This window comes from Rosa rugosa, chromosome 6, assembly GCF_958449725.1.
Source record: "Rosa rugosa chromosome 6, drRosRugo1.1, whole genome shotgun sequence".
NCBI classification, from domain to species: Eukaryota; Viridiplantae; Streptophyta; class Magnoliopsida; order Rosales; family Rosaceae; genus Rosa; species Rosa rugosa.
Genome location: NC_084825.1, coordinates 40060327 through 40086212, shown reverse-complemented (window position 1 = coordinate 40086212; position 25886 = coordinate 40060327). Strand labels below are relative to the sequence as shown.

Here is a 25886-nt window from a genome sequence, read left to right as displayed (position 1 = left end):
GCTGTGTGCTCTTCCTAAGATATATAGGATAGGTACGTATATATACACACAGGCTTTTCGGAGAGTAAACCTTGTTCTAGAGGGAAACTAATTAAAAGGATAAACAATTAGTAGAAGGCTTTTGCCTAGTAATAGGTTAATTGCAATTTCCGAGAGTTAATTATATTTGGAACTAATAACTTCAAAAACTAGAGTCATAGATGCACTTAAAAAAAATTGGAGTAAGTTGGAGTTAGTATCTTGGGTTGACTTCATAACTAAGCAACTACTACTCATCAATCAATGGTGTATCGATCTACTCCACCTTGGAGGCTTCTGAAGATCATCCAGGATGTGAAGCAACTAACTCAAGACTTTGAAGCAAATTTCCTTAAGCATATAGACAGGGAGACGAACAGGCCCAGACTTGAGATTTTGAGGCTTGAGGCGAAAAATAAAAATGGATCTACATTTTTTATAGAAAAGAAAAAATATATATTTACAAAAAAGATATTGAAAAGAAAAATAAAAAAAAAATTAGAAAGAAAGGAATGCAATTTGCCAACTAAAACCAATCTTATTGTTTAGTAAGAAAACATACATTTTATTTACTTAATAATTTTTTTTAAATACCCCCAGAAAAAAAAAAAAATTAGGCCCGACGAGACACTGGGCCTGAGACAGCCGACTCACTAGCCTCATGTCAGGTCCGGCTCTGGAGACGAACTTTGCAGCTGATGCAATTGATAGCCTATCATAATTATGTAAACGGTGACCTAGTGAGGTTTTTAGAGCCTTACTCTTTGATGTTGTAAACTCTAGCTAGATGGAGTTAGTAGTTGATCATCTTCGACGCCAAAACAAAACAATTAATAAAAGGCTAGGAATTCCTTATCCTAAGTAGTGCTACGTACTTTACAAAGATTCTTATGAGACTCGCAAGGATAGTATTTAACTCACGAGAATGTGAGATTCTAGTTGGCTTGAACCTACCTAGCTCCTCCTCATCTTCACCGATCTATATCAGGCAGGACCCGACCCTTTAATTTTGGTGAAGGTCTGCTTGTGCGAAACAAAACTTCTGTCCCCTGGATCAATATATGGATCAAAATAGACTTGGGGCAACTACCTGCATGTAATCTGCAAATTGAATTAATACCCAAGACTTCCTTGATTGGCATCAATTAGATGGGAGATCGATCTACAGCATATATAGTCAGTTAGTACGTGATACATTATGCACATATATATATATATATATATATCACTCATCACTGCCATTCACTTCTTCATTCTCTCGCATTTTCAGTTTCACTTGGCCCCAGTGGCATGGCATGTTCCATTATATTGACCCTTCTGCAGATATGAAACGTACGTGATGCATGCGGCCATGAATTAAAAAGAATATGATACATTTGGGTTCATGACTATGCACCCAAGTAATTGATGCATTCGGCTTCGTGATATCAAGGGCATGCATGCATAGACTTCCGTGTTCTTGTACTCTTGCATGTTGAAAATTTTGAATGAATTAAAGCACAATAAATAGAGTAGAAAGAGCATCGATCCTAATAGAAAACTAATCACACCGTGATATTCTCCCCCTTTTAACTACATAATATTCTCCTTAACTATACAATTCTAATTATACTACAATTCCTACAATTATGCAGAGTGACTCACGCCAAACATTTTCTTGGTGCAGTGATAGATTAATCGAAAATCATTTCTGTACACTCAAACAACTACCAAACTTAATTTATACATACCCATCAAACCGTATAAAATAAAAGAATCTCCCATGCTCAAGAAGCCAAAATCTACGTACTATATATTAAGCCATCAGCCTGCCACAAAGGAAAAGTTAGATTTGTAAGGGAACTATTTATATTGCCGTTAATCTTATTTGATAAGAGTTTGGCACGTTTGTGATGACTGAGTACTGGATTTCTTGCTACAAGCCACCCCTCAGCGTGCACTCAAAGAGGTCTGTGCCTGATTCTCCATGGTAGATTTTTAATGAACAGTACATCAGGTGCCATCCAATACAACGAATCGCTCAACTCTTTGTTCATCTTTCTTGGAGGATTCTTCACCGAGAAATAAAGCTTTTTGAGACTTGGGAATATTGGAGAAGACAAGGTCTTTCTGAAATTTTTTGGAAACATAAGGGCCTTAAAATCACTCACATAAAGATCCAAAGTTTTGGAGCTACCAAATTCTTCAAGAAAATTGCTCAATGTTGTAAAATGGTTCCATGGCCTGCTGTTGAAAGTGGCCGCTTCTCGGTCCCATTTGTCAAATAGTACGATGCGGGTCATTCTCAAGTTTGGAGCTTTGAGAGAAAGTTTGGAACTCAAGTAACCCTTGAAAGTAATAGAATCTAGAAGTGGAGCGTCGATTGTGCCTTTCACATCATGGCATCCATCTAAATCGAACACTTTCACCTGCGGAGCACATATGTTCAAACATTTCAAGTTGAAGCAGTCTTTCAAGATTATACTATGGAAGTTCGGAAGTTGAGGTGGACCGACATCTGAAATAATTGTGAGAGATTCAAGATTCACAGCGTCATCAACTCGAATTGCAAAAGAGTCGCAATGCTCAACTTGCAAAGACTTGAGACTAGAACTCGAGACCCCAAAGTCTCCGAAAGAAGATGAAATTATTGACAAATATTCGATGTAAGGGCACTCACGGATCAAGCAGTAGAGAGCTTCTTTGTCAAAGTGGACCTTCTTGAGAGACATAGATTTCAAAGAGGGAAGAAGACATGTGGATGTAGAGCACTCCTTACCGCTAATGTTCTTTATTCTAACATACCCTAGATTTAGAGTAGTCAAGGATTTTGCATTGGCAAGAGCCGTCCGGGAAAAGTAGTAGTAGTTTTTCATACGGGTCGCAGATTTTGCATTGACAAGCTCCATCGGGGACAAGTTGGTGTAGTTTTTCATGCCGCTCCGCGGATGATCCCACTGTGATTTACTTACTCTAAGGCTGATATCTAACTCTTTCACGCCTCTCTCAAATGAAGAACTCAACAATTTGGTTACGATACTAGCATCTCCAGATAAGTACCTTGTCATGTGAAGCTTGAATTTTTCTAAACCTTGTTTTTCTCTCTCTTTCTCAACAAGGAATTCCAAATACCTACTCAGAATGTTTTTGACGAACCTTTCATGTTGGCCAAGGTTGTTGTTGCCATCCTCACCTCCCTCATCGAAATCTATTATTGGGGCCGAAGACCATACACCTTCCCATTGCTTGGAAAGAAAGCTCAAGCGCACAGCAGATCTAGTGGGAAGGAATTGGAGGATTTGGTGGATGACAAGATCGGGCAAGTGAGGCCTTGTTGCTTCTAAAGCCATGATCGATATTTTCTCTTGTCTAGGGTTCCTGCGTGCTTTGTTTTCATCTATGAGCTTTGATCTATCGATCGATCTATATATAAGCATGTGCTTGGGTCCAATCCTTCACGGATTTGGAAACCTTGAAATTGAGATAATAAGCATATGCTAATTAGGTCGAATCCGTCACGAATTGGAAACCTTGAAACTTGAGTGAAGATAATTATCTTCCACGTTAGGGAGTCTACTAGATCAATTAGGACATCTGGATAGGCAATCTAATCAGCGGTGTGTACTTACACATATATTATTTTAGAAAATTACTCATAAGTGTCATTTTGAAACTTTAATTAACCATAAGGCCACCTTATTTTTCCTGTACATATAAAGCCACTTGCATCTTCAAAATAATTTATTCTCTGATGATTTTGCCCTTCTACGTAAGAAATCTCTCTCTCTCTCTCTCTCCTCAAACCTTTTGCATTTCTGGAAATCATGAGCATTTCTCGAAAATAACAGTTCCTAGGCCATTGAATCTCTATCAATCAAATTCTATGATGGGTTTTCTCGTAAAATTTAACTGCTTTATCATAATCACAACATTTCTAGTTTAATTTAATGGTTTCAGTGCTTTGTTTATAGGACTAAAAACGAACAACTCTCACTACCGACAAATGGGTACCCCACGTCACGCTTCATGTTTGTCACCGAAATTTGTCTCTTTGATTAATTGTCTATGTTTTTTTATCGAGATTTGATTAATTATCTGTGTTTTCGTCACCCAAATTTGCCTCTTTTGATTAATTATCTATGTGTAGTATATAGTAGGTTTTGATTCAACTAAATTTGATTGTGTGCTTTTTGTTTTTTTCCACTTGCCTAAACACACAATCGTAGTGCGCCATATTTTAGAAAATAAATACGGGCCGCTTCTTTTCTATAAGCCACTTAAAGTTCCTATTGCATTGGTAATTTTATCTTCAACTCCTCCATATGAAGTTATTTTCTTAGAGATAGTTCCTCCCTTATTTGATTTTTTTTTTTTTTGTCTTTTACCCAAAGATCATTTGTTTGTTTGTTCTTTTTTCCTTCTTTCTTTTGGTCGAAAAAGTTTACAAGACCTATAAATTGGAGATTCTCCCTTTCAAAAAAAATAAATTGGAGATTCTAAAGTTGCGTTGGCCCAAAGTTGCGACTACGGGAGAAAGAGAAAGACTAAATAAGACGATATGAGCGACATGTCGTTTTTTAAAACCGACTCTTGTGCATCGCACGTGCCGAGGTAAGCGTTCCCTCCATTTCTTCTTCTTCTTCCTCGAGTTAGTTATAAAAACCAGAAACAGAAACAGAAACAGAAACAGAGTGCTTGCACAGAGCTCAACTACATTTCCTCATCTCATCGAAATTTATCTCAGAAATTCAAGATTTAACCATGGGTGAAAACCCCTCTTCCTCATTTCCTTTCTTTTCTTGTTTGTTTTTCTTGGAATTCACCTTTACTTTGCTTTCTCTCTCTCTCAGTGGGAAAGCTGAGGAGAAATGGCCATTTCCAGAAGCCTAGCAAGCCTTCCATGAGAGATTATAGTGCAAAGAATTACTATGGTAAGCCAAAGGTTCATACTTTTTCTTTTAAGTAAAAAGATTTGGGTTGAGTTGCCCCAATTCTAAAGCTTCTGCTCTAGCTCTTAATTTTCCTAATTCTGAATCTTGATTCATAATTTCATTTCAGGTGAATCAAGAGCCTTGAAGCCATTGATCGATACCCCATTGATGGACACCCCACATCACGCCACTTTTGAAGGTAAGTAAAATCTCTTTTGCAGTTAAGGAAGTTAAAAGATTAAAGTTATTAACTTTTAACTTTTTATCGTATATCTAATAGATGAATGCACACTGTTCGCCACTTTCTGCCGGAGGAAGCCAGCAGCTTCAACCGATGACGTGTATTATATTACTTTTTCTGGAGGTAAACTACTGTTCTTCGTGTAAAGAAAAATTAAAATTTTTTTCTTGTTATTGTGATAAACAAAAATAACTTTTTCAATTTCTATGATATATAAACAAATGGTATCGAAACAAAGTGCCATTTCTATCTTAGTTAGTCCTTTTATTCCGGTTTAAATAAGAAAAAGGGAACTCTCGTTTCTTGACACAATCCATTTTTGTGTTCTGGCTTAAGTTCGAGACAAAACTTAGCCGTGTGTACGTTCTTATTGCATATCGATCAGTATCCATGGTGCTCCCACTCATTGTTTTGCTAATACCCTTTGAATTGTTGCTTTTGATTAGGCATACCATCTCTGTAATGATTTTACCCCATTCTGTCCTTGAACACGTTTCTGATGGATATGGATCGATCCCTAATGTTCTGCAATTAGGCTCAGTATCTAATTTAGTAGTCTCACAAGCACAAATGGCAAGAGAGGCTTGCAAAAGCTTACCTATGTTAGTCTATCATTTCTATGTTGAGTACTGGAGGGAGGTTAGGAAGATTGTGATCTTGGAACTAATTAGCGCAGAGAGGGTTCATCAATCTTAGTCAAGTGACAGTTGACACTTTACTTGACCCCTTATATAGTTAAAAGGTCTTTCGGTTTGATTAATATTCATTCCAAACAAAAACTTTAGTTCTTAAAAGGATTGAATCCTTTGCCTCTCAATGAAAAATGTGAGGGGAAGAATATAAATTCTTGTGATTTCTATGGGTAGCTATTAATTGTGTCTAGTGTATCAGATGATTTGAATTACCAATTGTTGATTGTGTGTTGCTTTTACAGTAACTATGGGGATGTCATCCATTCTATAACAATGGATGAGCAAAATCCCCCGCTCCATGCGTGGGTTACATTTCACACTCCAGAAATGGCAAAAGGTGTGCTTGGTGAGGGACCTCTGCCTGTGAAGATGTTCATGTTAGGTGGGAAGAGCATCTGGCTCAAACCCACCACCATCCTCTAGGTAAATTTCTAAGACTTGGGAAGAATTGGGTTTGAATTCAAATGTTTTAAGAAGTTGAAAGGAAGGGGGTTGTTTCTGTGTTTTCTTTGTTCTTTGGGGTTTATGCATGATTTTCATGAATTGGGTTTTCTATTTTGTTGATTGATCTTTTTTCTGTTGATGAGTTTTTGTTATCAATGCCCCAATCTTTGATATGTTCCTGTGAGTGACTTCTGAAGTTAATTTTGTGTGGGGTCTGAAGGTGACTTCTGAGAAACTTTATATTTAGGCTTTATGGATATTTTAAGTGCAAGTATTCAGATTTGAGTCTGATTAAGTGTTGGTAAGAACTGGTACATGACCAACCAGAGGAATACAGAAGAAAAATTAGTGTGAAGGAAGGGGGGTTGTTGCTGAAGGCCATGGCTTTTTAAATTGTTGTCTTTAGTGTTTGTCTGCGGTATTGTTTCAGTTGTGTTATACTTCTGTCATACAAGTGTGGAAGTTTTTCTAAAAGAAGTGCTCTTTTCAACAATATATGTTCGTTAGGATTTACAGTTTTCTGAATATGTGCACCATTTTGTGTAAATATCTGTTGAGTAGGAATGGAACAAGAATGTTTTGTAGCATTAAAGTTACTAAGGCTGTGTGTGTATGCTTAATGACTGCATATTAAAGTTTTCTTATGCCTGCAGATTATGAGTTTCTGTTTTGTTCTTTTTGCGAACAGTACTTTGGTTATTTTTGTTGGTTTGTGTTGAAAGTTGTTGAATATGTGTTGGTTAATCATGCAAGGATTGATTTGCTTAATATTCAATTTGGACTGATTGTATCTGCAGTTCTGCACTGTTTGTATCTGCATTTATCTGCAACTAGTCATTTTGAATATAGCTGATGAGTTGTGTTTTGTATAGGCAAGAGCTGAATGGCAAAGAACTGATCAGCTGACAAAGTGAAGAATGAAGAAGTGAAAGTATGGCAAAGAGCTGATCAGCTGAAGAAGAAAGAATGAAGTTCTCAGTTTCTGCTGCTGCTTTTTTTTTAGCATTGGATTCTTGAATGACCTTTTGTCCTAGCTAGAATGACCTTTTGTCCTCTTGTCCATCTTGTCCAGTTCAATGTCCTGTATCCATGACCTTTTCACATTCACATCTTCTTGACAAATTTTTGCCTTTGCAAGCCTCTTGTGTCTTGGACTAATCTGGTGTGGTTCCAAGATTGGCTTTTATCTTATGGCTTGCTGTTAGAGGCCGCATGGCGACCAAGGATAGAATTCATGCTTATAGATTGATCTTCAATGCTCATAGACCTGATATTGATCTTCAATGCATTCTTTGTAGGTCTGATTTTGAATCTCATTATCACCTATTCTTTTGAGTGTCCTTACAGCCGTGGGATCTGGACTAGTCTTCTGAGTAAATGTGGTGAGAGTTGGCTTTGTCCTCCGAGGCCTGATTTTATTATCTGGGCTTCTAATCACTGGATTGGTCAAGTCTTTTGTCTACTGTGATTAAAAGGCTTTGTCTGGGAACTGGCTAACTTGCATAGCTTTTCTTTTTTTTGGTCCATTGATTTCATCTGGACAATCCTGGCCATTCCTTTGGAAAACCGGCTAACTTCTTTTGTTTTTTGCAAGTCCTTCTAAGTTGATTTCTCAAAAAAAAAAAAAAAGTCCTTATGAGTTGAATAAAAATGCATGGGTCCCACTATATAAGATGCAAGGGTCCCAGATTAGAAAAATGCAAGGGTCCCACTATAACGGTGTGTAAAAAAATTTACACAACTTATTGTTTATTTATCAGTTGGGTCCGTTGTTAACGGAGTTCTCGACGAGCTTGTCGATCCGTTTGTGATGCTTTGGGATACTGATTAAAATTGTTCAAGAATCTACATTATTATCTCAGTTAAATCATGATTTTCTTCTCCATTATGGAATCACGATTTTTGCCATCTCGTACAAAATCTCCATAGTACTCAGGAATGACCAAAATACGTTAAAGCCAAGTCCTAGTCCAATGATCAACCTACCATGGATCAAGATTCGTTTAGGTCCCAGAAGACGTACAAACTCCGTACAGCAGAATGACTCTATAAGCAAATTAGCTCTATCGTACTGTATTAACAAAGACCATGAATTGGGGATGGCTTTGTACTCTTGTAGGATGACAATTATAATTAAAAATCTGAACATAATGTTATTCTGAAGAAAAAAACTCATTACCTTGTGATTTTACAATTCACAAGTAAAATTCTATAAAACTCTTCTATACCGTAGTAACAACAAAATTTAACACTGATGGGCAACTATTAGAATCGAACTCAAGACATTCCAATTTATTTTTAAACGTTTATATTTTTGTGGCCGGACCAAATAGTACCGACTCATTTTTCAAAATTTCAAACCCAAAGAGTGAAAACCCAAGAAGTGAAAAAAAGAAAGGGTTTTTTACTTCAACAGTGTCTGAACTCTTCGAGGACTTTTGAAATGATACCTGAACTTTCAAAGTTATCAATGTGATACTTGAACTCATTTTTTCGTATCAACGTCGTACCCGCGGTCAATTTCTGTCACATAACCGTTAACTATGACTACGTGCCCAGCACGTGAGGCACTTAATGAGGTTAAAAGACTAATTTACCCTCAAAAGTATATACTTCAACAGTGTCTGAACTCTTCGAGGACTTTTGAAATGATACCTGAACTTTCAAAGTTATCAATGTGATACCTGAACTCATTTTTTCGTATCAACGTCGTACCTGCGGTCGATTTCCGTCACAGAACCGTTAACTATGACAGCGTGCCCAGCACGTGAGGCACAAAATAAGGGTAAAAATGATCTTTCCCACTTCCTTTAGTTCTTCACATGTCTCGTCGTACCATCAGTTCTTCTTCTCCATTTCTATTTCCTTTTTCATCTGCAAAATGCAATCAGATGGGATGATGACATTTCCTAGCAAAATGCAAAACCCAAAGCAAAACTTGAATCCAATTCTCTGATGGACAGACACTGCCGGGGACTCCATCTCGTCGGAGTTCTCCAAGCACAACTTGCTCGACGGCTTTGCTTCTCTGAATTTATTGCAGGCCGGAGCGGTGTAGACGGTTTCACGACTCTTGGCCTCCAGATCTGAGACTTGGAATTTACCGGAGATTTCAGACAGAGGGATCAGAGAGAGAGAGAGAGAGAATATGGCCAGCGGCAATCCAGTCCTTCTTGTGCAGCTTGCCGGAGATATGACGGAGGCGGGCCACGCCGTCGTGGCACTCAGCTTCCTCACCGCAACTAACATCACAACACAAGTTCATGAATTTCAAAAATAGTCCGTGTCTTTGTAATTGAATCAAAATCTGCAAAAGTGAAGGAGACTGAGAGTCTCTCTCTTTCTCTCTCTCAACAGCGGAGAAAAGGCGAAGGATGGTGATGATGGGAGAAAACCCAAAACTGATTTTTCCGCGACTGCGTGTCTGTGTATAACTATATCTATCTGTATATGATTTATTGAACAATGGGGCAATGATCATTTCACTAATTCCAGCTTCTAATCAGTTTGTCCAAAAAAGAACCGGCCTTTGATTATTCACGGCTGTAATATCAGTACTTAGTGGGAGCATCAGACGAGGTACTCCGGCGAGGCAATCGGCGGCGGTCGGGGCTGGTGAGGAACAATCTGAGGGTTTTACGACGGCGGGGGTGGATGACGAGGCTGGCGGATGGGCTGCGCATGGGGCTTCAGGCGACGACAGGGCATTGAGTGGTGAGGAGCTTGAATTTTTGCAAGGTAGCCATATCGATCTAGCTGAGTTCAATGTGGTTGTAGTCAGGTAGTGCTTGGAAAGGGTTGGGTGGTTGAGAGAGAAGGTGAGATCTGATTTGCGGCCATGGCTTCCAATCGGAGGGGACAAATCAGAGGGAAGAAGACGTCAAAAAAGAAAAACAAGAAAGAAAAAAAAAAGCAAAAAATATAAAAAAACAATACTTTTGAGGGTAAATTAGTCTTTTAACCTCATTAAGTGCCTCACGTGCTGGACACGTTGTCATAGTTAACGGTTCTATGACGGAAATCGACCGCAGGTACGACGTTGATACGAAAAAATGAGTTCAGGTATCACATTGATAACTTTGAAAGTTCAGGTATCATTTCAAAAGTCCTCGAAGAGTTCAGACACTGTTGAAGTAAAAAACCCAAAAAGAAACTATTCTACCCCCACATTAACTCCCTCCGACGTCGTTTCGATTTACTTTCTTCTTCCTCAGTCCTCACTATTTTAGACTCACAGGTGACACAATCATCTACTTCCTCCAACTCAAACTCACCATTCCGGACTCTCCACCATGGACCCCACTCACCACCTTCCTCTCCAAATCCTCAGGTCCGACCCGACCCCTTCCGCCCCTAACCGATCCGACCCGCCCGGATCCGCCATCGACTGGCTCCCGGACTTCCTTGAACTCTCATGGGTCTCCTACGGCGCCTCCTCCCTCCTCGTGATCTCGCACTTCCCTTCCCCGCTCTCCGAAAACGAAACCGTGATCGGTCCCATTTTCCGGCAGGTTTTCGAGCTCTCCGGCGACCCCTCCTCGGCCGTCAGAGCCGTGGCTTGGTCGCCGGTAATGCCGTCCCTCGGTGAGGTTGCGGCCGCGGCTGAGAATTGCGTTTGGGTGTTCTCGCATGATTCGGCGAGCTCCAAAGGTAGGTTGTTTACTTTCTTTTGGTTTTGGTTACTGAGAAAACCGAGTAAGATAATGCGGTGAAATGTTAAGTTTGAATCGGAAGATTGTGTAGCTATTTTCGGCGAAAAGTTTAAAGCTTTCTGTTTTGGTAGCTAAGAAAAATTGAGAGAGAGAGAGAGAGAGAGAGTTTGAGGTTGAATGTTGAGATATTGAATTGGCAACATGACTTTGTATTTATAGTAGTAATGAGGTGGCTAATTAGTATAGAAAGTGATATTCGAATGAGGCGAAATGTTAAGCTTTTGAATTGATAGTAGAATTCAATGAGTGTGTAGTGCAGTGGGTTTGTAAATATTTGCTGCAAACAGTTTTTATGCTTTCTGTTTTGGTTGCTAAGAAATTGAGGTAATTTGTTATGGCGAAATGCTGTTGTTTTGTTTTGGTTGGTGAGGATCAGCATTCAATTACAAATTGGTTGTGGTTTTGTGCATTCATTTTGGGGCAAACTGATTAGTATTGGCTGTTGATATATTGATCTTGAACTCAGTAGGAATGTTGAATAGGCTTTGTATGTGGATTCTTTTGTTTACAATGTGGTTTGGTTGTCTTAAGTTTCAAGTCTTTTTACTCATATTCAGGTTCTTTTTGTTGGAGCCAGAATGCAGTGCTTGTAAACTCTGCAAAGGTGGAGGCAATTGGATGGACGGGCTCAGGGGATGGAATAATTGCCAGTGGCGTTGAGGTTGTTTTATGGAAAAGAAGTGGTAGGTCATGGGAAATTGCTTGGAAGTTTAAACCAGACCAACCCCAGAGTTTGGTCTCTGCAACTTGGTCTGTTGAAGGACCTTTTGCAACTGCTGCTTATCAGAGTAAATGGCTGATTGAAGGATTGTTGACTAAGGAGGCTAGCAAATGTGTGCTAGTAAGCCAGCGAGATGGCAAATCTGAGTTTGTTAAATCTGAGCTACAACATCCTCTTCCTGTCTCAATGATTCAATGGAGGCCATTAACAGGAAAACCTTTGAGCAGAGATGCAAAACATCCATCAAGGCATGTGCTACTCACTAGTTGCTTAGATGGAACTGTCAGGTTATGGTGCGAGGTTGATGACGGACGGGCAAGAAAAGTTGCTAAGGACATTAATGATCACAAAACCACGAGGTGGTCATTTTCTGTAGCCGCTGTAATTGAGATAAACCAGGCACTGAATGGGATTCTGGGAATTGATATTTATGTGTCGTGGGCCATAGAAACTGGGGGTCTAAACAAAGCTAGTGCGGGGGCTAAAAAATTATTCTCTGCAAACGGTTATGAACATGACCAGCTCGGTAATTGTGAGTGGTTAATTGGGTTCGGTCCTGGAATGCTAGTGAAGTTTTGGGCTTTACACTGTCTTGATGATGTCTCCCCAGTAAGATTTCCCCGGGTTACATTATGGAAGACACAAGAACTACAAGTCCTGGAAGGGGGACATGTTCATAGGACTGGACTTTCAAATTATAATGATAGACTACCACTTAATAAAGTTGTGATCTTGAGGAACTGCATGTCTGGTCCACCAGTGGTCTGCTCTTTGATTCAGTTGTTACCTTGCAATTCTTTGGTTTGGTCACTGTTGTATACTCAATCTTCAAATAATGTAGAGGATCTTACCCTCAATAAACCTGGTATGGAGAACACTTTATCATGTTCAGCTGATGGGATCTTGAATTTGGATGGTCATGCTGGAAGAATCTTACAAGTAGCAGTACATCCTTATAGTTGTGAGGTTGAACTTGCTGTCTCCTTAGATTCTGATGGATTGCTTCTTTTTTGGTTTTTCTCTACCATTTCCAACTATATTTTGGGCCGTCCAACACTAGTGCCAACATGGGATATCTGTGGGAAGCTTGCAACTCAAAGTTCATCTTCCAGGTATACAAGCGTGAGGTGGGCACCAGCAATACTAAATGAAGTAGCTGTTCTTCTTATGGGACATGCTGGAGGAATTGATTGCTTTATTGTAAAAATTCATCAGGATGAGGAAGAAATTATAGAATGTCACTACTTATGCACTATACCTTTTACAGGTCATGGTCCTTATGAGGATGGGCCCAACAGTATCTCTACAATTCCTTTGCCTCCGACTTGTCATAAAACTCTAAGATGTAGTAAATTTATGCTTTTGGGTGTATGGATGAATGGGTTTCAAGCTCTTTCATGGGAAATCACTTTACATACTTTTGATTTATCCGGAAGCTACTGTGACTGTGATTTTGAGACGGGAAATGGTCCTGAAAGTATGTGGGGATTTGAAGGTACTTTCACCAATGTAAGATATTGTCTAAAAGTAAACGCTTGCTCATCGCAGATACCTGATCCATACATCCATGATGAGGTTACAAGTTTTGCTGTGGTCTGTCAGGGTAGTTTGATGCGTATAGAAAAAAATTTGGGTCCTACTATTGATCAATGCTCTAGTTGTCCTGCTTATTTAATGGCAACAGGCTGCTCTGATGGTTCTTTGAAATTGTGGAGGAGTAGAATTGCTAAACTATCAACTCCTAACATTCCATGGGAACTTGTGGGTATGTTTGTGGCACATAAAGGCCCTATTAGCACTGTATGCTTGTCTGAATGTGGTAGGAAGATTGCAACCATCTGCAAGGATTTTTCTTCAAATACAGTTGGCACTCTTCAGATATGGGATCCTATACATCTTGCAGGTGCAGGGTCATTTGTGTTAGAAGATACAATATCCTTTGATCAAGAACTTGTTGCTTTGAATTGGCTACCTTTGGGAAATGGTCAGTTACTACTGGGAGTTTGCATGCTGAATCAGTTTCGAGTATATTCTCTTGAGCGTTGTGGTGGTCAGACTTTGTTAAACCCTGAAAAATCAGTGAAAAAGAACATCTGGGTCTGCATTGCCTCTACTCATACTTTCCCTCCCATTTGTGACTTCTTTTGGGGACCCAGAGCAACAGCTGTCTTTGTTCATAAGAGTTACTTTTGTGTAAATAGTCAGTGGTTGTTCCTTGTAGATAAGAAACATCTTGCTAATGGTCAGTCAAATGACATAGCAGAAAATTGCATGGATTCTGCAGGTGGAATGAAAGAAGACACTAGTTCAATTTTCTTTGATTGTGAACTTCAACAATTTGATAAAACATTACTTGACGAGAGTAGAAGAGATTGCAAGTCTGGTACACCATTCAAGACTGATTTGAAAAAGGACTATCTATTGAGCAGCTTGTTTGTAGCAAGGTCTCAATTGGATTGTGCTTGGGGTACCAAGCGAGGTTTATGGACAATGCTTGAAGTGGTGGAGAATTTAAGTGGATCTCTGCCAGTTTACCACCCAGAGGCCCTCTTTATGAATATCTATTCAGGTATTAGAATTCAGCCCTTTACTTTTTTGATGAAATAGCATATCATTTTCAAATTCAGAAGTTCAACGGCGTGGTAAATGATGGTTAAAATGTTCCATCTGTGTGTGTACAATTTTGTCTCCCTAGTGGTAGTTTGTGTTGCCTTTTACATCATAAAAATCCTGTTTGGAGCTTTTTCAACGCTTTTTGTTTAAGTAAGAGTGCATATAATTACCGAGGTTAATAAAGCATGATATCTGTAATGTGTTTAGGAAATTGGAAGCGCGCGTATATTGCATTGAGGCATCTTAATGATTTTCTCTCTTCTGAGTCTTCTTCTGGGAGCAAGCATTACCCTTCAAAGTCGAGCATTTTCGTTCCACAGATTTTGTTGTCAACTTTTCTTGATGGGATTATCTCAATAGATTCAAACGATAAAGTATTTCAATGGAGTGGTGATGCAGTCACTTCATCTTCTCAGTTGCAGAGAGACTCTGGCCAGTTTACATACGACTCGTATGCTTCCAATAATTTGTTCAGTTCATCTTCAACAAAATATGGACTTGTTGACTTTGTTGAGCATCTGGAGAAGTTGTATGAATTAGCAGCTATAACCAACATTGAGAGGATGCAGATTCTTGCTATTTTTGATCTTCTCAATGAAATGACTAATTCGAACTCTGGTTCTGCATATGAAAGTCTCGATGAACCTGGACGGAGGTACTTCCTACTGGTGACTAATTGATTTTTGTATTTTTTTTCTTTTTGCCTTGATGAGAATGAGAGCTTTAGAGTTTAAGTAAAAGGTACATTTGCAGTAGACTATCTGTACACTGAAAACAATGACTAATAACCTAGTAGACAGCATATTGCGTTACATTGACACAATTAAAGTGTATTATAAGTAACAACAGCCTGGACCCCTTTGCATAAACAGAATAAAATGGTATATCTGTAACCCTGTCCAAAGACAAAATTCCTATTTTTATTGTCGAAGCTCCTATTAATTTCTTTTTACAACACCATTCAAAAAGCAGCCAACAACAAAATAATTCCATAAACTTATGCCAACCTTACCCCGCCAATTGCCCTATTCTTTCTCTTTAGATAAAATTCCTGGAACTTCTACTTACTGGAATAACTGAGTTGAATCCTGAATTCAATTCGTTCCTAGTTTTGTGTTGCTGGAGTGGGTGTAATGGTCTGCTTAGTTGTTCTTTCTCGTCTGTATAGGATGCACATTAGAAAGTTTGATGAGATTTTCCAATGGTTGAAAAGAGGTTCAATGGTAGGTTAACCATCAAAAGCTTGTATTATAACAGCACTCACTTTGGAAAAGAATTGGGCTTGCCCTGTTGCTTGCGTTTGGTTTTAATGCTATGCTTTATATTCAGCAGGTGGTTACAGACTTAAAAATCATAAATATTCGATATTTTGATAAACTTTATAGTGAATATATCTTTGTTATGTTATCAAACTATAACCTTTGAAAGTCTGGGCTCTCCAATGAATTGTTGTTTAGTTAACATATTTATATGAACTATTTCCTCATTACTATCTTAAATGTATTTATATAATTTCCTTCTCAAAAATGTGGTCAGATCATTATTCATATTTTTTAAAAGTTCACATTTATATCGTTATTCTTAAGACTTATGAGTGATTCTAACATTTTATTTTTTATTTCATGTTTGTATATAATATATACCCATTTATCCTCCAAATGCTCCTTCTTTTTAGGTTCTGGATTGCATTGAGGTTTCAGCAACTACATTTTTTCCGGAAGTTTGGTAGATCAGTATCCGTGGAGGAATTGGTTGTTGACTCTAAGTTGATTGGATGGGCCTACCACTCTGATTGCCAGGAAAATTTGTTTGGATCTTTCCTACCCAATGAACCGTCTTGGCAAGAAATGCGGAATTTGGGTGTAGGATTTTGGTTTACAAATACAGCACAATTGCGTTCAAGGGTAATAATTCCTTCTGTCTTTGATATTACTACATTATGCACAAAATAAGGAAATGGCTCCTCTACCTTTTTACATCACCAGAGAAGCTGGTTCTTTCCCTTCAAATTTCCCGAATGATTTTGGTTTCTATCAGGCTCAGAAAGGCATATATGTGTTAGGAAGTACAAGTAATCCATAATTACTGCTGGTAGGATATTTATACATGATTTTGACAAGGTTATCAAGGAAAAAAAAAATTTGGTTTTGCATAATCAATGAGCTGTAAGGTTAGAAAGGAAGTTAACTTGGTTACCAATGTATCATTATGTTTATGATATCGAATATTCTTTACTCATCCTCGTCATTTATGATATACAATGGAGTAATTCAAATTCTCTTCCATGATATAAGCAATTTAGAAAACTTTGTTTTTCGGTTTTGTTTTTTATTTTTTTAAAGACAGCGTTAACACTTTCATTTCACTGTAGATGGAGAAACTAGCAAGATTGCAATATCTGAAGAGGAGGGATCCTAAGGATTGTGCATTGCTATATATTGCACTGAATAGAATTCAAGTTCTGACCGGACTTTTCAAAATTAGCAAGGATGAGAAGGACAAGCCCTTAGTCGCATTTCTTTCACGCAATTTTCAGGTGCTTATAAAGTTACTGACTGGTAATACATTGATATTTTATAAGAATATACAGAAAACAGTTCTAAAGGAGGCATAACTTCACTTTCTTTCTGAAACCCCCCCTCTCTCCCCCAACTTTTCTTGTCTTTATTGATGCCAGCCTGATCTCTCGCTCCCCTCCCCAAAACAGCCACCGCTTTCTTATTATTTCTTTGTTTTACCGGGAAACTGGGTAGACTGTTGAGGTAATCATCATTTTCTTATCAATATTCAATCTTACTAGTGTGTGCATTTTATTTTTATAGGAAGAGAAAAATAAGTCAGCTGCCTTGAAGAACGCATATGTCTTGATGGGTAGGCATCAACTGGAGTTGGCTGTTGCTTTCTTTCTGCTTGGAGGTGATACTTCTTCTGCTGTCAGTATTTGTGCAAAGAACCTTGGGGATGAACAGCTTGCAGTTGTAATTTGTCGGCTTACTGAAGGGCATGGTGGACCATTAGAGAGACACCTAATTTCAAAGTCTCTACTACCATTTGCAATTGAGAGGGGTGACTCCTGGTTAGCAAGCCTTCTGGAGGTGCCTATTTTTAATAATCATAAGTATTTTTTTTTTTTTTGGAGGACATGGTCACTTTCTGTGAGACAGTCCTGCATTCTCAGGTTTCATGCCTTATGGATGACTCTCATTTATTTGCAGTGGGAGCTAGGGAACTACTGTCAATCTTTTATAAGCATGCTTGGACTCCAGATAAATTCTGCAACTGAGATGCATGCAACTTTGTCCAGTGGTGTTGCTTTTTCAGACCCAAATGTTGGTCTCTATTGTCTATTGCTAGCAACCAAGAACAGCATGAGGAATGCTGTAGGGGAGCGGAATACTGCAATCCTGAGTAGGTGGGCAGTATTCATGACAGCCACTGCCTTAAAGAGATGTGGACTTCCAGTAAGTTTACATATTTTTTTGTTCGTGCAATTGTATTGGATGATATATGCTGGATTTAAATGTAGATTTTAAGTGAGGTTGAAATTTCTATAGAATTGGCCTTTCTTATTGCCTCATCGTTAATCAGCCATGAGCCCATGACCCTTGCATTTTTCATCTGGTATCTGTTAGAATATGTAGCATTAAGACCCTGATAATTTATAATGCACAAGTTTTTGGTTTCTCGTCTGTTTAATTTTATCAGAACATATACACTGATCTGAAATGAGTACCATAGGTATCATATGTGTCCCATATGTTACATCAGATTGCTAAATGAAAAAGAAGCCTCCCTGCCAATTCACATAATGGACCTTTGTGAGAATGATTATCCTTGCCCAAAAAAGGCTCCTCTATACTAATTCACATATCTTGAATGACTAGGTGCTAGGAATCCATAGAGAAGGTGGAAAAGTCCTGCCCATATATGGCTTTTATCTTAGCCTGCACCGGCTCTCCCATTGTGCCCAACTAGATTTTGTTACATAGGTTATGGATGGGACAAATCCCTGATTTTTTATTTATATGAATAATGATATGCGTTCCTTTCTTATAAGGATCTGTGATTAATCTATCTCATACTTATTTAAGCTTGAAGCTTTGGAGTACCTTTCATCTCCCACAACCATTCTTGGAGACACAGATCTAGGGACTCTATCAGATATCGGGGATTTTGAGAAGCTAAATGGAATTCTGAATCCTTCTCCAAAGAATTCTTCAAATTGGTTATCAAGTAATGTGGCATTCCGTGTGGAGTCCCTTGCCAGATTAGATTTGGCACTTCAATACTTATCAACATTGGTAAGAGAGCATCCAAGTTGGGCAGATACTGTTGTCGCACCTTCCAGAGCTATTTCACATATAAATGAGTGCGAGAATCATGAACATGTAAAAGTTCTTGGGAGTTTCCACCAGAAATTATACACAGCACTTCATCATTTGGAGCAGAAGTTTTCAGTGGTTCCTTTTCATCTCATCAGCATGGTACATTCGTAGGCTATGATATTAAGATGTCTAATTAGTTTATCTTACATGCAATGATTATATATTTTCCTGGAGTGACCTTTTATTTTCCACTCGTCAATTCTACAGGTCTTGCTCTCACTGTACAATCGTGGGCTGTGGTTTGTTGGGTACGAAATATTACATGCATATACTTCTCAAGATCAAGATCTCAATAAAAGCCAAATAGTTAGATCCCTATTGTATCCTCTTATGCATAAGCAACTTTTGAAGGCTACCAGAGAAACTTCTCTTTTATTTTCACGCGTTATTGCTGCCTGCAGTATAACTTGCTCTAAACTGAAGTCAGATTGTTTAGAAAACAATGTGTCTGGTGAAGGTGGATCTTCAAGCTCAAACGCTTGGGAGTATTACTTTCAAGGTCTTATCCTGTCACTTCGGAGTTTAAGGAGTGCTTTGCAAATTATTTCTGTCTCATCTACTGAAGACCTCATCATGAAACCCCTTATCATCATTGATTGGATTGAGTATTATGTACAGTTTGCTTGTGCATGGCTTCAAAAAAACTCAAAAGTTCTCTTCCTATTAATGCAACCACTTCTGATCACATTTACCAATGGGCATACACCTTATGAAGTTGATTTGATGGATCTGAAGAAAATCCTCCCCCAGATTGCAGAATCGCTGACCCAAAATTCTTTGATTGATAATGTATGCACAGGCCTTCAGGGTTCTCAAGGTACAGATGTAGCACATTTAATTCCAGAAGATGAAAGATGGCAGATCACTGGGGCTTGTTTATGGCAACACATATCCAGACTAATGAAACAGAAGCTAGGTATGTTATCTTATAAACTTGATGAAGGCTGTATTTCTGGCGTTCCCGATGGAAAACATTTCTCATCGGTGCCTTGCTCTGAAAATTTTGGTCCTGATGACAACAGAACTGAAGAAGTGCTTGGGTTGGTTTCATTGTCCTTGGTTAAATTATTAAAGACCACACTTGCACATGTTTCTTCTTATCATGTGATGCGTCTAGCATCACATCTGCAGCATAAGATGGATAATGGGTTGCATGTAATGACTCTTGTTTGGTTAGAAGAATATAACCAGTCTCAGACCAGAGGCCTCAATCAGCATTTGAATCAGGACATGCTCAAATTGGAGACAATAGGTGAAAAACATGGATCTGACATATTATGGGATATTTGTGCAGATCCTAAAATAATATCTGAGAGTTTCACCCAGGAAAAAATAAACTGGTCTCACTCCCTTGATCATAAACCGTCTAAAGGATGGAATAACATATATAGAGGCGTCACAACTGTAGATGAGACTGAGGAAACTCATAACCATGAACTTACACCTAAGAGTACTTCTGCCAATAGTGAAGCTGGATTACCTTCTAGAAGTCTATTTCGCAGTGGCCACTCTTTCCTTAGCGGATGGCAGAAAGATACAACCGCTACAAAGGAGGTCTCACCTTTCCTGAACCCAAAAGAAATATATAAGAGAAATGGGGAGCTTTTGGAGGTAAGCTTCCAAATTTCTTCTAAAGTTTTGCAGTTTATAATATATCATTTATTGATCACTGCAGCGGAAGGTCTTCATATTAAATTAGGGTTCAGGTTTTGTAACAGGATTTTTAGAGCTTTGTTAGTTTTTGTTTCGTAATGAAATTCTCTATCTGGTTCAGGCATTGTGTCTCAACTCTGTTAATCAGAAACAAGCTGCTCTTGCAAGCAACCAAAAGGTAAGTCATGGACTGAAATTCCATCTCGTGACAATTCCTTCAATATTTTTGAGTAGCCTACCACCTTCTATATTCTTTTACTCTCAATTGTTTGATTCTATTAGCATGCGGTGTACACTAAAGTACAATATGATCCTCCAATATTTAGGTCATGAAAAAGAATTTAAAAAACAGTATGAGCCTGGATGTATGCCAAATTATTGTTTGACCTCCATGACTGTCATTGTTTGTATACTTTTTATGCTAGGTCTCCAGTATTTTATTTATTTATTTTTTATTTTTTACACCATGACTTCCTAGGCCTCCATTAGGGGAGCACATGCAGAGACTAATAATGTCAACTTCTTTCTGATTCAGGGCATCATATTTTTTAATTGGAAAGATGATATGCCTGATAGAGATCATTCAGACTATATCTGGTCAGAGGCTGATTGGCCACTGAACGGGTGGGCTGGTTCTGAATCAACGCCAGCTCCAACATATGTATCTCCTGGTGTTGGTCTTGGAATCAAAAAAGGAACACACGTTGGACTGGGTGGAGCAACTGTTGGTGTAGGATCTTTGGCAAGGTCAGCAAGAGACTTGAGAGGTGGAGGAGCATTTGGGAATCAAGGTTATCCTGGAATGCATGTGTCTGGTTTAGGTTGGGAGACTCGAGAGGACTTTGAGGAAGTTGTTGATCCACCACCTACTGTTGAGAATGCAAACACAAGGGTTTTTTCCAGTCACCCATCAAGACCTTTCTTCTTGGTTGGTTCTAGCAATACACACATTTACTTATGGGAGGTACGAAGCTTTGACAGTAAAAATCATTCTAAAGTTTTCTAATTTTATTAGTCTTTACGTAATTTTAGTGCATATTATTTAAATTGCATGATGGTATAGCATTTTGCTAGATTAGGCGCCAAGTATACCATGTTTTTTTGGTTGGTTGCTGTAGCTCTTCGGCAGCCTTGTTTGTGATTTGTTTGCGAAGATATCCTAATCATCCCAGGAAACAGTTTATATATGAGCTCTTTACTTTTGATTCATCTCTCCCCTTATTGACAAACTTGTTTAGGATCAAGGAACTAAACATGAGTACATGACTTGAAGGTGAACTAAAATTATTCATGGGACGTTATTGTTTTTTCCATTGGCCTCCAATATATTTATCCTGCATGCGTGCAGACTTATTATTCTCCAATGCACCATAAAGAATGCGGTGGTATTGGTGTACACACATAACAACTGCAGCAAAAGTTCACTTTGTAAATGTCTTGCTAATTGCTAATTGCTAATTGTCACTTTTAGGGCATATAGCTGATGTGAACTTTTATAAATGCAGTTTGGCAAAGACAAAGCTACTGCAACTTATGGAGTTCTGCCTGCTGCAAATGTCCCTCCACCTTATGCTCTGGCATCGATATCTGCTTTGCAGTTTGATCACTGTGGACACAGATTTGCTACCGCTGCCTTAGATGGAACTGTATGCACATGGCAGCTGGAGGTGGGAGGAAGGAGTAATATTCGTCCTACAGAATCATCTCTATGCTTTAACAGTCATGCATCGTACGTAGTATATAACTTTTAATTTCGAGACGAAATTCTAATAATTTTCTTTTACATCTTATTTGTGTTTGGGATTTTGCGGGAATGACGGTCATGCATCAGGAATTGTTTCAAGCTTTGTTTCGGTTTGGGACTATAGATAATATCTGTAATCATCCAAGACAAAGTTACAGTAATTTTTGCTCCTAGTCTGTACTGTATGATCATACTAGAAACTGATTAGTTCCTATTATTCAAAAGAATTTTGTGAATGTGAACTTATACTGCTTAGCTCGACTGTTCTTCTTTGCTTAATATTAATTGCATCATTAGGCTTTGTATAATTGTTTATCTTGACATGTGTCACTATTTCGCTGTCCTTGTGGACCTGTGGTTAGTGACACTCAATTTCAATCATCTTATTGTTATTATTATCAATTTATATATATATATATATATGTGTGTGTGTGTGTGTGTGTGTGTGTGTGTGTGTGTGTGTGTGTGTGTGTGTGTGTGTGTGTGTGTGTGTGTTGTTTTTTTTTTTTTTTTGAGGTTTTGTCATAAATCAACTGTGATTTCTTTTGCAGGGATGTTGCTTATGTTACATCAAGTGGATCAATCATTGCTGTGGCTGGATATAGCTCCAGTAGTGTTAATGTAGTCATATGGGATACATTGGCTCCACCTACTACCTCACGAGCTTCCATTATTTGTCATGAAGGTCTCTCTCTCTCTCTCTCTCTCTCTCTCTAATATTCTGGTCTGCTAAGTTCTAGGAGATTTGCTTTTCTGCTTTTGCAAGTGTTTCTACTCTGTTAGTAAAAGTTTGTTCTTGTATATATTGACCTCGTCCTTTTTTGTGAAGGTGGGGCGCGCTCTCTTTCTGTTTTCGATAATGACATAGGAAGTGGATCTATCTCACCCCTTATTGTGACTGGTGGTAAAGGTGGTGATGTTGGACTTCACGACTTCCGGTATATTGCTACTGGAAGGAGTAAAAGGCACAGACAGACTGATAAAGGTGAACAAGCTGTGAAGACATCATCAAATATTGATCATCATCCTGCGGATGGTAACAGATTTGGGGAACAAAATCAGAATGGGATGCTGTGGTATATACCAAAAGCTCACTCAGGTATAACCTACTGCAATTAACCGTGTTTTATTATTTCTATGTCCAAATTATTAGTTCTCCTACTGATCAATTAATCTGGGTGAAGGGAGCGTCACCAAGATATCCACAATTCCAAATACCAGTTTGTTCTTAACGGGAAGCAAAGATGGAGATGTTAAGCTTTGGGATGCCAAGAGAGCTAAGTTGGTATATCACTGGCCAAAATTGCATGAAAGGCACACATTTTTGCAACCAAGCTCTCGAGGTTTTGGTGGAGTAGTTCAGGCAAGTCTTCTGTTTTTGCATTAATCTTGCTAAATTACAAGTTCAACCTAAAAGTTTATAACTATTTGTTAGACCTGCTAAGAAAATTCTGTTATCTTGGAAGCACATATATCTGTTTATCTAGCTGCATGTGCTAAAGCAATATCACATCCACATTTTACAGGCTGCTGTCACCGACATAAAAGTTGTTTCACAAGGTTTTCTTACATGTGGTGGAGATGGAACTGTAAAGCTGGTTCACCTCAAAGACCACCAATATTAGAAATGATGAAGTTGATCACAAGTTGCATTCAAGCATGGTACAACTGCAGAAATCATTGCATTTTGTTAACTGCACAACAAGTTCAGTTTGAACAAAGTGAGAGATGCATCCCATATTGGTCAACTATGTCTGGTCTCCGGCATATGTATTATATTATAATCGCGGTGGACATTTCAGATTCCTACTGCTTGTATCCAGAAGATTGAAGAAAGTGAGACATTTTGTTAAACAGCACAAGTTCAGGTTGAAGTGAGAGATACATCCCGCATTGATCCACTCTTTTCGGTCTCCAGCATCTGTATTATAACCCCAGTTACCCAGTGGACATGTCAGAATCCTACTGCTTGTATCCAAAAAGATTCGAGCTTGGAGGCCCCAAACCTTGTTACCTATTTTGGATAGCAAAAAAGATGTCACTGGCTTAAAAGGTTTTTGCCAGTACGATACAATAGGAAAAATTGTGATTGCATTCTTCAGATTGTTACTGTGATCTAGGAGAGAGAAATCTTATCAATCAACTTTGTTGGGAGGCAAGTATGATTGACCGTCGGCGATTAAATCCTCTACTGCCCTCCTAGTTCCTTTGATGAGCTAAAGCACCAGGAAGAGTATCCAACTTTCCTGTATAGTTTTCTTGTTCGCTTATTTAGACAATGTATATAATTCCAAGAGAGGGAAAATCACAAATTTTTACTTGTAAAATGTTGGATTCTCTGAAAGTACTTCATAGCTTTTGTATATTAGGATCTGTATAGCGAATTTCTTCAAATATAATGAATTTTGGATTTCTTTTTCGAGTGCGGTTATAGTCCATCCAGCTCTTTAATCTCAGTCTCAACTTTTCTACTCGTCATTTTTTACGGTGGTTATGTCAAAAACTACGCGACCCTTTTAACACCAAACGTTGTCCTGAACATTAACACAAGATAAACATCTTTCATGTTTAGACAATAAGATATGTCAGTAGTCTTTGTTGAGCATATTGCACTTTTTACTGTCGAAGTTTACTGCCCACAGAGAGAAGGCCAAAGAGAAGCGTGTGGGAAGTGGGAAAGTCATGAACCATGGTCTGTGGCCTGGGTGTGCAAGCCAAAGTCACAACCTGTGGGCAGGTCGTAAAAGTGAAGAAAGCACAAGCTAAACGCGTGGCTTAGAAGCTGTATATGTGGCATATGCACACTGGGTTTAACCATTGTGGTCTCTAATCTAAATTCTAAATCCTTGTTTAGCCTTTACCATAAGTCGACAATGCTTCCATCTTACTTCACCTATTGGAGACTTCCCGAACTTGGATTTCTTCAATCACCAACTTAAATTTCATGCCTAACTATAGTCTAAACAGTGGGCACACACTGGAAAACTAGATTCAGGTGGCCATAAAGTTCGTCTTTTAGGTTCCTATCAATCCTGCTTAAAAGGCATTTTCTTGCAATAAATAGTGTCCCATAGTATAGCAGTCCCATCTGATCCAGGATATACACCACCTACCTAAAGTTGACATCTTACGGCATTACAATCCACTTTTTCATACATTAGTGCTGATGTGATGGTGTATCATTTATTTAAATCCGATCTAACGTGAGTTTTATTTTAACAAATAATTTATATTAAAATAAGCTTAAACATGGATAACAAGCGTTGAGTGACTGAGAAACACAAAATTGTTAAGGTAGGATTGAATTTTGAAATATCTGTCGAAACTCTTTTTTTACGGATGCTCCAAATTTGTGGAGTTCTATCATTTTCTATTCCACGCCCAAATTTCAATTTGCCAATTTTTGTTTGTCTGTATTTATCCTAGTGTGTTTATCTAATAATATCTACAGTTTTCCATAGGAGAAGTCGGAAAACTGGGTCCGGGTCCCCGGGTTGGCCCGATTAGGACCTATCATTTTCTCACTTGACCCGCGACCCCAATCCTATCCTATTTCCTACGTGGATCCACCAGCACCCTACGATTCCCACCTCTGCACACGTGGCGAAAATCCAAACCGCTAACATTAAAGCTTTTGGAATATAGTATTTCAAAAACCCAAATGATGAAACATGGAGCCTAGTGAAAACGACACGACGGATACTTACAATCTCAAAACGGCGTCGCTTGCTTGTTTGTGAAGGTTTTAATTGC

The 25886-nt window shown here is 38.5% G+C and overlaps 1 protein-coding gene across 2 annotated transcripts; it reads left to right on the top strand.

The window, feature by feature from the left end:
• The first annotated feature begins 10536 nt into the window (after positions 1-10536).
• On the top strand, positions 10537-24555 carry LOC133715603 (uncharacterized). Of its 2 annotated transcripts, none has more exons than XM_062142148.1 (16): positions 10537-10955; positions 11575-14307; positions 14559-15006; positions 16027-16255; positions 16723-16887; positions 17174-17446; positions 17567-17812; positions 18443-18835; positions 18944-20347; positions 20511-20567; positions 20925-21353; positions 21895-22118; positions 22685-22818; positions 22963-23232; positions 23318-23496; positions 23660-24555. In XM_062142148.1, exons 1-16 carry the CDS (start codon positions 10598-10600, stop codon positions 23756-23758), a joined length of 7641 nt encoding a protein of 2546 aa, XP_061998132.1. In that variant the 5' UTR covers positions 10537-10597; the 3' UTR covers positions 23759-24555. The 2 variants fall into 2 exon arrangements, with proteins under 2 accessions (XP_061998132.1, XP_061998133.1); XM_062142149.1 differs by having other exon boundaries at positions 10793-10955; positions 11595-14307.
• The last annotated feature ends 1331 nt before the right edge of the window (positions 24556-25886 follow it).

Bases quoted from the DNA above. Each gene is read 5' to 3' on its own strand.
- LOC133715603 (XM_062142148.1), top strand. From the start codon at position 10,598: ATGGACCCCACTCACCACCTTCCTCTCCAAATCCTCAGGTCCGACCCG. The intron at 10,956-11,574 runs GTAGGTTGTTTA...ACTCATATTCAG, and splicing joins TGATTCGGCGAGCTCCAAAG to GTTCTTTTTGTTGGAGCCAG. The intron at 15,007-16,026 runs GTACTTCCTACT...CCTTCTTTTTAG, and splicing joins CTCGATGAACCTGGACGGAG to GTTCTGGATTGCATTGAGGT.